Source organism: Lytechinus variegatus, chromosome 17, assembly GCF_018143015.1.
Source record: "Lytechinus variegatus isolate NC3 chromosome 17, Lvar_3.0, whole genome shotgun sequence".
Lineage (NCBI taxonomy): Eukaryota > Metazoa > Echinodermata > Echinoidea > Temnopleuroida > Toxopneustidae > Lytechinus > Lytechinus variegatus.
In genome coordinates this window covers 16,302,855-16,319,784 of record NC_054756.1, presented here as the reverse complement: position 1 = coordinate 16,319,784, position 16,930 = coordinate 16,302,855, and the positions used below count along the sequence as shown (strand labels likewise).

At 36.0% G+C, this 16,930-nt stretch overlaps 1 protein-coding gene across 1 annotated transcript in view; it reads right to left on the bottom strand.

Moving 5' to 3' along the window:
- Positions 1–16,930, bottom strand: part of LOC121430693 (tyrosine-protein kinase SRK2-like) — a 57,783-nt gene that overhangs the window by 7,260 nt on the left and 33,593 nt on the right. Inside the window, exon 10 of the mRNA XM_041628043.1 lies at positions 1,370–1,523. Coding sequence (XP_041483977.1) covers positions 1,370–1,523 — 154 coding nt within the window. The remainder of the gene's footprint in view (positions 1–1,369; positions 1,524–16,930) is intronic.

Genomic DNA, 16,930 nt, shown 5'->3' with positions numbered 1-16,930 from the left:
CACAGCCATCCACCATACCCCATAACCAATCATTCAATGGATGTTGTTTTGATATCTAACAAAATATAAAAGAGTGACAGATTACAATGCTTTCGACTTTTGGGTCGATCAAAATTCCCTGATTTTTCCCTCACAGAGGCATTTTTCTGATTTGAGGTACTTGTAATCAAATTCCCTGATTTTTCCCTGACTGGAAAAAAGTTAAATAATTTTCTCTGATGGGCTGGGAACCCTGTGTCAAATCCAGATGTTTAAACTCTCTCCTGGGGGGTGTTTCACAAAGATCTAAGTATGATTTAAATCGCACTTAAATGCCGTTGCCTATCTGAAATGCAACGCGCAATCTTATTGATCAGTACGCATCAGTGCGCGTCCTCTCTGCATGATCTGACCAATGCTGCGATGCCATTTATACTGCTTGCAACTTGGAATTTAAGTTACTCCACGTCATTCTTAAATCTTTGTGAAACATCCCCCTGGTTGTTTGACTTTATTTGAAAGCAAATTGCAGGCATGAAATCTAAGTTCTTATAGAGAGGTGTTGAGTTCAAAGTTTTCATCTTTAATTTCGTACCATCTACACGAACTGATCATTTATGCTGTTATTCACTTACCATCATGAAAATTTACAAACTTCCTTTGTGAATATTGAAATTTAAAACTTCTCTCTCTCTGATATAGCTTCTGAAAAATTCACAAGTAGAGAGGCACATTATCATTTCCCTTGTAAAAAGTACCATACAGTACCATGGTATTACTATGGTGTTACCATAATATCCATGGTAAATTCATTAGCACTATAGTACTACCACAAAAGTACCATACGGAATCGGAAAGTACTATTTGAAAATACAGAAGTACATGTACCATAATGTACCATAGTAATACCATAGTAATACCATAGTAATGTACCATAGTAATACCATAGAAATGTACCATAGTAATACCATAGAAATGTACCATAGTAATACCATAGTAATGTACCATAGTAATACCATAAAAATGTACCATAGTAATACCATAGTAATGTACCACAGTAATACCATAGTAATGTACCATAGTAATACCATAGTAATGTACCATAGTAATGTACCATAGTAATACCATAGTGATGTACCATAGTAATACCATAGTAATGTACCATAATAATACCATAGAAATGTACCATAGTAATACCATAGTAATACCATAATGTATCATAGTAATACCATGTAGTAATGTACCATAGTAATACCATAGAAATGTACCATAGTAATACCATGGTAATACCATAGTAATGTACCATAGTAATACCATGGTACTGTATGACTATGGTACAAGGGTTTCCCAGTCTCTTATCAATGAATGAAATGATAGCCAATCAGCTCACCTCTTCTAGCCACATAGTTATCATCCTGCACCAGCTTGGCCAATCCAAAGTCGGCTACCTTAGCCTCATTGTTCTCTCCAATCAGCACATTCCTAGCAGCCAGGTCTCTATGAACATAGCCCTTCGTCTCAAGGTAGTGCATCCCACTGGCAATCTTGATAAAAGAGCACAAATTGGAGAATGATTTTCAACTAGTAGAACGCCTTCGACATTCTTGCTTGCATCACATAAATGAATTAAGCCCTTTGAAAATAACTAGAATGAATAATTTTCAAACAGGGAGAAAAACCCATTCATTTGATAACAACCTTTGTTTGTCAGATAAAAAAAATCATCTCATCCAAATTTCATTTGATTCAATGTCAATTCTTATCCCCATACATTGATCATAAATAATTTGACCTTGACCATGTAGGCTTAAAGACAAATGCCAGTGGTAACAATTTCAAAACGAGTTCATACAAAATCCAATCAAATGACCACCCAAGTATATGAATATGGATTCTGGAGGAAGTTGAGCGACTGCTGAAAAAATTGGAAAAAACACCCCAGAAATTTTTTAACATGAATCAATAAAGAAAAATCAAACAATAATGCTGAAAGTTTAATCAAAATCGGATGTAATACAAGAATGCTCATTTTTCATTTTTCACAAAACAGTTGTATGTACAACTCAGTAATATGTAATGAGAGAGTAGATAATGTCCCTCACTATTTGTTTTGTGTTTTATTGTTTGAATAATATGGGCAATTCCATAAAATGATCGACCTTTTTGTACATCCAGCTCCCATTTTTCTCACGTCTTACTTTGCTTCATAAACTGACCAAAATCATGGTCGTTAGAGAACATTACAGACTGCCAAGAGACGAAGAAATTTCCATGAAGGTCCCACATAAAAGGGGGTCTGTACACATTTTATGGAATATTTCAATTTTTACTGATTAGACAAATTGTGTAAGAACTGCTGACACCAAGAGCGTCAGTTTAGACTAGGCCTAAGTGTAACTTTGACAGACATTCAGCATTTATTTTTATTATTATCATTACCGCTTTACAATCTACCAACAAAATATCATCAGTCATCTACTTGAAGTGTTTTTTACAAAAATTGAATGGTGCAAGAAGGGTTGGTGCCAAGAATGTCAGTTATTCATTATTATTGTCATTATTTTCATTACCATTCTATAATCTGCGAAGTAGCCATCAGTCATCTATTTGAAGTGTTTTTCCCCTACTGGGGGCATGTATGTGATAGGGCTAAGTGCATAATAAAAAAGGAATAAATAGGAGTAGCTCGGTCTCGATCTTCATATCACACTTTGGAAAGAGCTTTCTGTCTACACGGTGTTCTCCAAAGAAACAAACGGTAAGTGACTTAGAATAATCAGAATTTAACTTGCCTTTCAGATAATAATCAGTATTTAAATTTCATTTAAGATCATAATTGGGAGAAGCCAGAGATGCATGTACTACAAGGGGATGATCGGACACTTCAGTGATTTTTTGAAAAGCTCGATTAATGCTCATGGGGAAGCGCGCCAATTAACATCGAGTAAGTAAATGTAAGCAGGCCCCTGTGTATAATACATATATGGGGAAAATGAGAGAGGGGATTTGGGAGAGGGCAAAAGGAATAAATGCATGTGGATAATTCCACCTTTTATTGCCCAAGAACCTCTGAAACATATTCATCTTTAATTAAAGGGGAAGTTCACCCTGACCAATAGTTTATTGTAAAAATAGCAGAAAAAATAATAAAAAATATTGCTGAAGGTTTGAGAAAAATTCATCAAGTGATTAAAAAGTTATTAGAATTTCAATTATTTGATTTGTGACGTCATATGCGAGCAGCATTCCTACATAGCGAATGGTAAAAAATCAATGAAATGTCATTTTCCCAGAAAATTGAAAATGGTTTTCACTGTACCTTTTGTATATCAATAGGCAAATTATTTCACACCCGATCATGAATAGAAAACAAAATTAAGGCATCAGGAACCATACAAAATTTGAATTTCATGCATTCTATATTACATAACACATGGGACAGCTGCAATATGATGTCACAAATCCAAAACTTTGAACTCTAATATCTTTCTTACTCTTTAACGGATTTTCCTCAAACCTTCACCAATATTTTTTACTATTTTTTCTGCTATTTTTACGACAAAGTTTTCTTCAGGGTGAACTTCCCCTTAAAAAAATAAAATAGCAGGGAATAAATCTTAAAATGCAAAAATTGTCTATTCCTTCACCCCTTCACCATATCTCTCATATGTTTTATAAACAACCATATCGCGATACGCAAAGATAAAAAAGGTTGTTACTCAACGCTGTAGGGCGCTCTTCCCGAGTATTTCGTTGTGTGCTATATGTACCGTCCGATCTTCCCCTTGTGTAGTATCTTCGGAGAAGCTGAACAAGCTACTAAATATCTACTCATCTTGAGATTCAGGCAATATGAGACCACTGTACATTCATTGGGAAATGTATATTGTATCTCCCTCATAGCCAGCGAATATTATAAAATTATCACGGAAAAATTCAATGAACAATAATGTACAAGTAATGAAATGCTGATATTTATGGGATCATAATACAAAAGCGTAAACAAGAGAAGGGAAAGAAAAGGATATATCAGTACAAGGTTCAATTCTGAGGAATAATATTCCATCTGCAGTAAGAAAGGCAGCAACCTTACAATCGTTTATTTCATCCTATTGGAGAAACCGTAGATCTTAACCAACGTTATGACACAACTCGCTTAACATTATTCTTTTTGTATCGTTCTAATTTCGTTGTCCTTTGCTTTTTTTTCTTTTGTATGTGTTTTAATGTAGTAGGGCCCTCACCGATGAGGCTACCCTGGATAAACCAGACTTTACAATAACAATAATAAAGCAATATTGACTGGCCTCGGGGCAATACGACATATATCGCCCAAACTAGGATTTATATCGCTCGAGTCGTAGACGAGGGTGATATTAATTTAGTGAGGGCGATATATGTCCTTTCGCCCCCAGGCCAGTCAATATTGCTATTATTAACCAAATCAGACATCTAGAGCAAAAATCGTAAAAATTAAGATATTTTGAATTTTTAGAATGAAAATCTAGTTTCTCATGTTGAGCAAACTGGGCCTCTGAACTTCACCCTTGTGACATAATTGAAATGACGCGTCCCTGGCCTAGGGACGCAATATCAAGCATTGTCTCAACTTGATTACCATAATGACGCACTGCGCAGTTCAAGGACGCGTACAAAAACGCGTAGAATACCCAGATGTAAGCGCTGCCGTTTATTGCCCGCCACATTTCCACGCATTTTCTCATTGATTTTCCTGAGCGGGCAATAAATTGGGCCCTTGGATAAACAATTGGAATTTTATTGACTGGCCATTTGATCCCAGTCTTAAACAGGCAATAATGTTTCAAAGTTGCCCTGCTCAGATGTCTGATATGGTTAATAATTACGGACCTTATCCTGTTCTCATGCAGGTAACAAGATGTCTATCCGCAAGCCAATTTCAATCATTCTTCTTCTGTCTGTGGCTTATGGTAAGTGGTTTTTCTCATTATTATGGCTGAAGATGTGATGGTGCTACTTTTGCTTGTAACATTTTGAGACCAGGGCCCCGTCTTACAAAGAGTTACGATTGTTCCAATCAATCGTAACTCTATGGAAATCCATCAGTGTCATAATTTTTTCTACATGAAATTTGCAGAATGTCTAGCTTTGTAAACAAAAAAGAACACATCAAATTGTCAAGAAATCAATGAATTTATGAATGTACATGAATATCTAGAAATTTTTTTGAACAAACATGCATTTTACTTGTTGACGTTGCTGGCTTTCAGTCTAATCAAATATTTTTTAAGGGGGAAAGGAGGTTGATAAAATTGTTTTATAACTGCATGTTTGTGAATGTGTATGTGGGTGGGTAAGTGGAAAGCAAGAGAGGGAGAGTGAGAGAGAGATGTTACCTCTGTAACTAAATTGAAAAAGTTAGGTTGTCCCGTTTCTTGCCCCCATCAATCGCACCCCACATGGAGCTATAGATAATTTCAAAATAGAAAGCATGGGGATCTGTATGATTATTGGATTGCCAAGCTTCGTTCCAGTTGAACAATCATTAACCCTAAAAGGACTAGGGGCCATGATGCCCCCCCCCTCGACGCTTTGCGCGATATTTCCGATACACAAAAAGATGAGCTGCAAAATTTGATGACTTTTTTTTGAAGTCTCGCGCAACTTTCAAGACCAAATCCGCGACATACGGGTATAGCATCGCGATGCCACGTGACTTCATATGAGACAATGTCATGCCAAAAATGGCTCATTTTTATACTTTGGGTACAACATAGGTCGATTAATACCACAATATAGAATAGAGAATGATTTGAATCTGATGGATAGAAGAAACCAGGGGGGTGTTTCATCAATATTTTCGTCCGAAAAGTTGTCAGATCTGACAACTTTCCTCGATTCTGATTGGTTGAGAAGCATTGTTACTATGGTAACTGTCAGATAAAACAAGACTTGTCGGATAAAACGTCCGACAAGTCCTTTCATGAAACGCTCCCCAGGATTGTAGACCCCCAAACTATAGGGGAAAAGATATTCTGGAGTTATGTAAAAATGATCTCCGAATTCTAAGTGGTCGTACGTTTGGAGACACGAATGGAAATTTTACATGTTATGGTGCTACACCGAGGGTTACTGACTATACACTGGCAGATAGTGATTTATGTGGTCTAATCACATTCTTTCATTTTCCTTTAACCGTTGGTCCCCTGGTTGCTTGCTCACAGGCATTCGTGCTTTCTTAGCAGTCAGGTAAAAACCTCGGCATAACACGAGTTAGGAATTACTGACACTGATCCAGTTGAGTTGAATGGAAAGTTAGTCAACTGTTTAATGTATGCAGATGACATTGTATTGGTATCAAAATCAAGGTGTGGAATGCAAACAATGTTAGGTATACTTGGTATTTACTGTGATAATTGGCTATTGAATGTGACAAAAAAATGATGATTTGTAAAAGGAATGGAAAAAATTTGAAAGATCAGGCTTTGGAGGTGAACGGTCAGAACGTTGAAGTTGTAAACATGCAACATATAGATTTGGTTTTCAATTACTGCAGTTCATTTAAATATACAAGTCAGAGTTAATCTGGCAGATAAAACCAAGAGAGTATTATTCAAATTATTTCAATCCTTTGGTTACAACCTTCACACATCACAAATAATTGACTCTTTTATAATATGGCCAAAACTCTTATATGGTTCGGAGGTATGGGGCACTTTTACCGTCAACTTTAAAAAGTTAGCGGAGCTTACAAATGATAATTCAAAGTTGTATTTGAGAAGTGAAATTCAGTGTGTCCAGTTTCAATGGTTGAGAAATGTCTTAGGAATTAACAAAAGAAGCAGCCACTTAGCAATACTTGCAGAAGTTTGAATGTATCCATTGATAACAGAGCGGAAACTTGGGGAAGTTTGTTAATAAATTCAAATTCAGTCTATGGGAGATGAAATTCATAAAAGTGTGATTATTTGTTGTTCTAGTAGGTCTGCTGAATTAATTTAGTGTTTAACTTAGTTGTTAAATGTAATTCAATTAAAAACAATGAAAAATAAAAGATAAAAAAATACGCAAAAAATTCCAATAACAAAGTAATACATGAGGAAAAATTTGGCTTTTGCAACTTTTCTTTGTGGACACCTTTAGATTACAAAGATGACATCTGAAAAAAAAAGAAAATTTGAAGTGACATTGGATGTTAAATATGCAAATAATGTTTTTCATGAATAAATTTGCATATTTCATTCATAAAAAAATATTATTTTCAGATATTTTTTTTACTGGCTTGTGGTTTATGTTGTAAAGAATATGCTTGCCAAATTTCGGTGCGATCGCGAGAACAGCGGCCAAGATCAGAAGGGGGCCATCATGGCCCTCCCAGTCCTCAATACATATCAAATAGCCCAGTCCTTTTAGGGTTAACCCCATCCCTCCAATGGCAGTGATGTAATGTGCATAAGAACTGCATAAAATAATCATGACATCATAGCCGTAAAAATGAAACAACGATATGAAACAATGTACAGGTACGGTCTTTACAAAGTGCAGTTTATGTAGTAAATAAAGAGGCTTAAATAGGAGGAAATAATCTGTAAACAAATTTTTGGCATTACTCCTACTGCATGTGTTTAAGATCGCATGCTCGATCTGTAATGAAAATCAAAAGTCAGAAAAATTGGAACAAGTGGAATTCAAACCTGTCGTCTACTGCTTTCCAGGCAGCGACTTAACCACCAGGGTATTTGAATTCCAGTTTATCATGATTTAGGCGTGAACCAGAATACCCTGGTGGATAAAGGTCAAGTCCACCTCAGAAAAATGTTTATTTGAATCAATAGAGAAAAATCAGACAAGCACAATGCTGAAAATTTCATCAAAATCGGATGTAAAATAAGAAAGTTATGACATTTCAAAGTTTCACTTATTTTAAGAAAATAGTTATATGAACGAGCCAGTTACATCCAAATGAGAGAGTCGATGATGTCACTCACTATTTCTTTTTTTGTTGTTTGAATTATACAATATGTCAATTTTTATGAATTTGATGTTAAGGACCTCCTTGCCTGAAGCACAAATGTTAAAATAACGGAATTCCATGTGTTCAGGGAGGAGTGAAACTTCATTTTACATGACAATGACGAGAAAATAAAAATATTTCATATAATAAAATACAAAAGAAATAGTGAGTGATGTCATCAGTTCCCTCATTTGCATACCAACCGAGATGTGCATACATGTATAACTGTTTTGTGAAATGAAGCGAAACTCTAAAATGTCATAACTTTCTTATTTTACATCCGATTTAGATGAAATTTTCAGTGTTATGCTTGTTGATTTTTTCTCTTTTTATTCAAATCAAGTTTTTGTTGGGGTGGACTTGTCCTTTAAGACGCTGCCCAAAAAGCATTAGATTGCAGGAATGTCGAGTCCCACTGGTACCAATTTTTCTGACTTATGATTTTCATTACAGATTGAGCATGAGATCTTAAACACATAGGAGTAATGCCAACAATTTGTTTGCGATTTATCTAGTTGCCTATTGAAAGGCTCTTTGTGAGAACAAGATATCCCCCATATTTACATGTATCATTATTTTTATTTTATTTCTTTATCATCATCATTATTTTTATCATTATAATAGTTATCATTATCATTTTTATTATCATCATTATCATTAATATTTTCTTCTTATTTTTTTTTTGGGGGGGGGTTAGGGTTTTGTTACACACATAAAGCTATCCATGTTCATAAAATCAACCTAAATAATGATTTTCAGACTTAATATTCTCAGTGTTGTGTATGCTTGAAGTTCCAGCCAACTGTGACCCTCGCGCCCTGGGCATCGAGAGTAAATCCATACCAGAAACCAGCTTCACTGCTTCTAGTGAATGGGACGCTTTCCGTGGCCCAGAGAGGGCTCGTTTACACATGCAACATAAAGGAGGATTTAGTGGGGGTTGGGTTGCTCGAGTAGCCGATGACAAACAGTGGATCAAGGTAAGAGATATTACAAGAGATCAGGGGAGCGTTTCATGAAAGGACTTGTCGGACGTTTTATCCGACAAGTGCTGTTTTATCCGACAGTTACCATGGTAACACTGCCTCTCAGCCAATCAAAATCAAGGAAAGATGTCAGATCTGACAACTTGTCGGACAAAAATGTTGATGAAATGCTCCCCAGGTCCCCATCATACAAAGAGTTACTAATCCAAAAAATCGTAAGTCTATGGAAATCTATCGGTGTCATAATTTTTACTACAGGAAATTTGCACAATGTCCTTTGTAAACAAAGAGAAGCACAGTGAATTTTCAAGAAAAGAATGAATATAAATCATGGAAAATATTTTGAACAAACATGCATAATAGATTTTGACGTTGGTTGCTGTCCATAGTTGTGATTGATTGGATCAATCGCAACTCTTTGTACAACGGGGCCCGGGTCCCTGTCTTACAAGGAGTTGCGATTATTCTGATCAATCACAACTTTGGACAGCAAGCAACACTAACTTCTAAAATTCATGTTTATTTAAAATATTTTCTAGCTAATGATGTACATAATAGCTAGGGAAGACCGGGGTTAGTTGGAACATGGGTTAAGTTGAAACATTGTAATTTTCTTTAACGCCTGTAAAATAAATTTATGCAACACTGCCCTTGATTTATTGCAATAATAATTCAACACTGTGTGTGCGTTTGAGTTTTGTCAGACATGTATCAATCAGAAATGATTTTTTACGTCTGGGACCGACCTTTAACGTCACCATCCGAAAGACGTAACCAGGGCTCGAACCTCGATCCTCTGCTTCAATTTGTAACTTCCCCACAGCTTGGATTACAGGCGCACGCCACAACGCCAAGTTGTATTATCAATAGCAATAAATTGAGGGCAGTATTGCATGAATTTATTTTACAGGCTTTAAAGAAAATTACAATGTTTCAACTAACCCCGGTCTCCCCTATATTCATGCTTTTTTTTTTTTTAATAGTTCAGTATAATCCTCTTTGTTTACAAAAGGACATTGTGCAAATTTCCTGTATGAAAAATTATGACACCGATGGATTTCTATATTCTATATAGTTGAGGTTAGTTCTTGGATCAATCACAACTCTTTGTTAGATGGGACAATGAAGACACAATTGGACAGAATATCGCGACAAAATACTGAAGTGCGACTTCATCAATTTTCTTTTTGCATATTTCAGTATTTTCACAACAATGACGTCAGAGTATTCGTCTAGTAAAAAATATAGCAAGGTCTAACATCACAGAACATCATACATGTACATGTAGTTACATTACAATATACATGTATTTTGTCACATGATGTTACATGTACTTGAAGCAATCACTATACAAGATTTAATCTATGTAGGATATAGTCACATGTAATACTGGTCTCTCATACTTGTTATTGGTTGGCCAGGATGAGTTCACAAAGTGGTAAAATGAGTGGAATGCCCCGGGCAGTCTCTTCTGCATTTTCCAATTCAATATCGCAGCAGTGCTGCCTTAGAAAACAACTGAAGATGAAATAATCTTTTATAATTTTTTTTTTTTTTTTTTAGGGGGGTAAATTCAGGAAAGAAAGCAAGGTCACTGACCTCAGATGACCTTTGACATTTGCCTAGTGACTTGAAATTTCACAAATCTATTTGTGATACACGTACTTGAGAATGATACGTACTGTATCAAAGTTATACACGATAGGGGCATCTGAATATTTGAGAAAAGAAATAACATTGCTTTTTAACTTTTTTCAACCTAAATCTCCCGGGGTATTTTGATTCTTGTCATTCCAGGGGGGGGGGGGCATTATGGCCCCTCCCCTTAAGATCTCAGCTGCGGATTGCGCGATCACAACGAAAATTTGCATGATGGTAGAGAATGACGTAATCTCTGCAGTTGCAATAGTAAATTTCACTGAATTCATATATTTTTATTTTATATTATGCTAATTTATTCATGCAATCATACTTTATGCTCTGATTCACTAAATAAAGCTCCTAGAATGCTATTTTTTGGTGAAAATATTCTTTATAGCATTCCTAACAATTGTGAATGAAAACACTTCTGGTACCAAGACCGATTTCTTATGTATTTTATTGTTTTTTTTAATTTCTTATGTATTTCTTTGTTTTTTCATTTCTTTTAACAAGGCAAAATTAATTAAGTTTAATCAGTAAAAGTAGAAATAATGACACATTTATAAATTTTGGCTAAATACACAATTTGCATTGAATTTGTACATGAAATCATGTTTATGAGCAATTTTGGGTCTGACATGCACTTACATAATGTTGCGTAATGTTGTAACTGCGTACCCGGGCATCACAAATTTGGTCTCAAAATTTGCGCGAGACTTGAAAGTAAACAGTCAGGTAGCGGTGAGGTCAAATATTTTGCGCAGCAGATATATCACAAAAATTGTCGAGGGGGGCCATTATGGCCCCCCCCCCCGGGAGAATTAGGGATAAATGCTAAATGACCTTTGACATTGATCATGTGGCCTAACACTCTTGAAAGATGTTCAGCGATAGGTGATTACCCTTATGTTCAATTTAAAGTTACGTTTCAACGATTCAGTGTCGACGATGCCACTGCCATTGAAAATGTTCACCTATTTCTCGCTTCTGCTATGCAGGCGAGACAAAAATTGAACTAGAAAATGTAACCATGAATGAGCAATCCCAGACGATTTAAAAAAATGAAAAGGCATACCGGTAAGCGATGTTGTATCTGGCCCACTTGTGAAAATGACTAGAAATATAGTGACTTGCAAGGGCACGCAACAAAATTGTATCAAAAGTTAATTGTGAAATAACATTTGTCATAAGAGTCTTGCAGGTAAATTTCAACATGTTAATGTTGACTTCAAAATGACCTTTGACCTTAACATGTGACCTCCGACTGCAGCATTACATGCAGGTCCAAAAAGTACATCTTCCATCTAAGTTTGGTTGAAAAGTGACTTACGGTTGCAGAGTCATGTGTCATAATGTTTGTGACAGACAGACGACATTTGGATCCTTAAGTCTCGTCTTCACCTCTGGAGGGCGAGACAAAAAGTGCCAGTCAGACGTCCTTCAGATAATTCCGCGCCAATCTGAGTCTTCGCTCCAAGTGTAACTCTTAACTGTGCAACACTTTTTCTTTCCTCGCAGGTGGATCTATTAGACATATACAATATAACATCGGTGGCAACACAAGGACGCACACAGTATCCAAATTGGGTTACAAGCTACAAGGTAGCATGCAGCACCGATGGCATATTCTTTAATACCATACGTGTCGACTATTCAGGGTACTGCGCTTCTGAAAAGGTGAGTTTGAAAGCTACTATTAACCCTATCTAGGCCGGGGTATTTGGGGAGTTCCTATGGCCGGGGGGGGGGCCTCCCAGGCCCCCCTAAGATCTCGGCCGTTGACCACGCGATCGCGCCGAAAATTCACACTCGGGTTGTCTGGGACATAATCTACAAGATTGTATAGTAATTTATCTCATGCGAATCGCCATTAAGTGATTATGCTAATTTATGTGTGATTAGTATGCGAAATCATACTTTTTCCTCTAACTCCCTAAATAAAGCTCCAAATGTACTAATTTTTGGTATAGAAACTCTTTGTGGTGTCCTTAGCAAGAGTACATGAAAAAAATTGTGATATCAAATCATTTTTTTATGTATTATATTGTTTTTTGCAATTTCTTATGTATTTCTTTGTTTTTTTTTACCTTTTGTTTTTCATTGTTTTTTCAATGAAATTTGTTGAGGACTCTTCTGTGATCGTAAAAATCATAAAATGAATACATTTAGACTTGCAAAACTAAAAATAATCATACATTTATGAATTTTGGTTGAAAACACAATTTGCATTGACTTTGTACACGAAATCACGTTTTTGAGCAATTTTCGGTCTGACATGCACTTACATAATGTTGCGTAATTTCGGAACCACGTACCCGGGTGACGCAAAATTGGTCTCAAAAGTTGCGCAAGACTTGAAAGTAAAAACTCAGCGAGCAGCGCGGTCAAAAAATTTCGCACGGCAAAAATATCGCGCGATTTGTTGAGGGGGGGGCCTCGGAGGCCCCCCCGGCCTAGATAGGGTTAAGGGTGTGTTCAATGTCAATTTTCAAATTTAAACAGCTACATGAATCATGATTGAAAACTCAATTCCAAAACACCCAACACAAATCACTTCCTTCTTTATTCTTTCACTCTTTTCTTCCTTCTTTCTTAACTTCTTGTGTTCCACTTTCTTACAATCTTCCTTTTTTCTTTTCCTCTGTATTTTGTGGGATGTATTTTTTCTTTCATTCATCCTTTCTCCTTTTCTTTCCATTTTGTTCCTTCTTCCTCTCATTATACCTAACTTATGGTTTTCTTTCATTATTACTTTTGCTCATTCTTTCTTATACTTTTGTCTACCATTTTCCTCAGAATGGCATTTTTTCCACTCCTAAAATTATGGAGTTGGCAGTTCTACGGGATTTTGATAAGATACTTAGATTTAGAGATCTATTTGAAAATATGGCACTGTTTAATCAGAAAAGAGGACTAATCTAGGCAGAAGATAATTATTCCAAATTTTGAGGCGCAGATGATTCAAATGATACATTAAATTGAAGCTAAAAATCATCCGTTATCTCCACAATTTACTTGCCAAAATCTGCTGAAAATATAGTTATGAGGTGTTTATACAGTACATGTACTGTCTTTAGGATCTAGATTTTTATGGACATGGAATTTCCAATACTAACTCTCCATAGTTTGACCATTTAACAAGCAAAGTTGTCTCGAAACTACTTTCTATATTCAAATGGGCTTAGAAGCTCTTTCGTAAATATGTACATATCTGATGAAAATTCCCAATAACGAGACAGATCATAGAGAGTACCGCTAGGAAATCCTGATATCGACAAGAATTTCAATGACAAATACGGCCATCACGAAAGCATAGGAAGCCATTTACCAGTCCGCTAGGGCAGGCGATTGGGAGACTCGGAGCCAAGGTTGGAGTGCTGAATTGTGGTAAATTTTGAGCAAATGTACGCAGTTGTGCGCTATGAAGCTATACATCGAACTGAAACAAAAATCTCCCCTTTCCAAAGATACATACCCTATCTACCGAAAATGGAAGATAATTAAGCTACAACTTGTTATATATGAAGTATCCCTTAACTAAAAGTTGAACGGAAAGAGCTATAACTTCCTTATTCCCCATCAAATTTTGGTAGTTTTTGCACTCATATATGTTGTTTTTGCAAAAATAGCTGTAACTTCCTTATTTCCCATCCGATTTTGGTAGTTTTTGCACTCATAGCTCTTATAAGGTACAATGCACACAAGGTCAACATAACACCTGCTAGAAGGGCCTGAAGTTGTGCATGTCAAAAATGCTTTGGATATTAAAAAGTGTGAGTTTGGACTGCAGAATCTTGAAAGGATGCTAAAACACGGTGCCATAGATGGCCTTACAAAGGCTTGATCGTAGAGCAAGGGACTTAACCTTACTGTGTATAAGGGTCGCTATCTTATGCCTTTAATAGCGGGCTGCCATTACGGCGAAGCAGGGATTAAGGCTGTACATGTTTTTTCCCCTGAAGTCATTCTTTTATTGAGTAGCATATCAATCTACTCTCAAGTACCTGCTAATACCAATACGTAAATAAGAAAAAAACGCATATATGAATAAAGTTTGAAATTGACCCCTCACTCGGTTGAGTTGTATTGAGAAAGAGATGTTTAAATAAACCTGTATAGAATGACCTCTCACACCCCAATCTCTTTTGACCTCATAACCTCAATGGTTCACTATCAATTTCAAAGAGAAAATGAACACTCCTGCTTTGTTAAAGGACAAGTCCACCCAACAAAAAGTTGATGTGAATAAAAAAGAGATAAATCCAACAAGCATAACACTAAAAAGTTCATCAAAATCGGATGTAGAATAAGAAAGTTATGACATTTTAAAGTTTCGCTTTATTTCACAAAACAGTTATATGCATATATCCAGGTGGGTATGCAAATGAGGACACTGATGACGTCATCCACTCACCATTTCTTCTGTATTTTATTATATGAAATAGGGATATTCTATTTTTCTCCTCATTATCAAGTGAAACAACAAGTAATTCCTCCCTGAGCATGTGGAATGAGCATTGTTTATACTATATGATTCAGCCAAGTTGGTTCTTATTGTAAAATCTATAAAATATGAAATATTGTATAATTCAAATAATAAAAAACAAAAGAAATAGCGAGTGAGGGACATCATCGACTGTCTCATTTGAGTTGTGCATATCAAAGTTTTGTGAAAAATAAGCAAAAATTTAAAATGTCCTTTAAAATGTTGTAACTTTCTTATTTCACATCCGATTTCTAGAAATTTTTAGCGTTGTGCTACATGTAGTTTGAATTTTCTCTATTCATTCAAATCAACATTTTTCTGGGGTGGACTTGACCTTTAACTTTCTTTTAATCTTTCCATAAAATGTTACACCATTGGGGGAGGGGGGAAGCTACATGTGATCTAATTCAATAATGAAAACAATATGTTGATCCTTACTCCTTTTGCATCAAAGATCTTCACTGGAAATAATGATCAACACTCTGTAGTGAAGAATGATCTGCCGGAACCACAGTTTTGCCGCTATGTGCGTCTGATGCCAATCACTGCTCAAGGCCGTATTAGTCTCCGCTTTGAACTATACGGTGAAGGCCCCATTGCCTCCCAGGTCAGTTTAAATGGGTGTGGAGCCATTTCATTACTGCTTTACCTTTGACCTTGTTCATGTGACTTGAAACTCATGCACCATGATCAGTGATACTTGATTACCCTAAGTCCAAGTTTCATGAAATAGGTAAATAAAGTGATGACATTTTTGGGAATTCAACCCAAATAAAAACTTATTTTAACAAAATTCAGACAAGTTGATAAGTGAAAGTTTGAACAATATCGGACAAACAAAAATTATGAATTTTTAAAGTTGTAAAAATTGGTAATCACTCTACCCATGGAGACTTCAAATTGGCTGCACATGGGATGTTATAGTGATGTAAAGGCAAGGACTACTCTTCCATGTACTTCAAAACATAAAATGGCTAAAATTTTATTTGCTTCAAAAGTTTACTACAAATTATATTTTTCTTTCATGAGGACATTAAACATACTCAACCTGGGTTATGTACTTCAAAAACATGAAATGGCTAAAATTTTATTTGCTTCAAAAGTTTACTACAAATTATATTTTTCTTTCATGAGGACATTAAACATACTCAACCTGGGTTATATTTACATTACTATCCCGGGAAATGGGTACTAATAAGGAGAAAAACACAAATCCCTGATAATCAAGTACATGACCTATGGGAAAGTTGTCCTTGCCCCTTTGTCATAATACACAGTTGCCACTTTGAAATCTACATACATGTAGTCTTTACTATGGACTCAATTTAGCCATGACTCTCATATTGGTCCTACTCAATTCCCTCTTAAGTTGTCCCACTTAAACCTCTCTCCAGTGGTCATACTCAAATCCCCCAAATTGACCTACTCAAATCTCTCTCAAGATGTCCTACTCAAATCTCTCTCAAGTTGTCCTACTCAAATCCCTCTCAAGTTGTCCTACTCAAATCTCTCTCAAGTTGTCCTACTCAAATCCCTCTCAAGTTGTCCTACTCAAACCTCTCTCAAGTTGTCCTACTAAAATCTCCCTCAAGATGTCCTACTCAAATCCCTCTTAAGTTGTCCTCGAATCCCTCTCAAGTTGTCCTACTCAAATCTCTCTCAAGTTTTCCTACTCAAATCTCTCTCAAGTTGTCCTACTCAAATCCCTCTCAAGTTGTCCTACTCAAATCTCTCTCAAGTTGTCCTACTCAAATCCCTCTCAAGTTGTCCTACTCAAATCTCTCTCAAGTTGTCCTACTCAAATCCCTCTCAAGTTGTCCTACTCAAACCTCTCTCAAGTTGTCC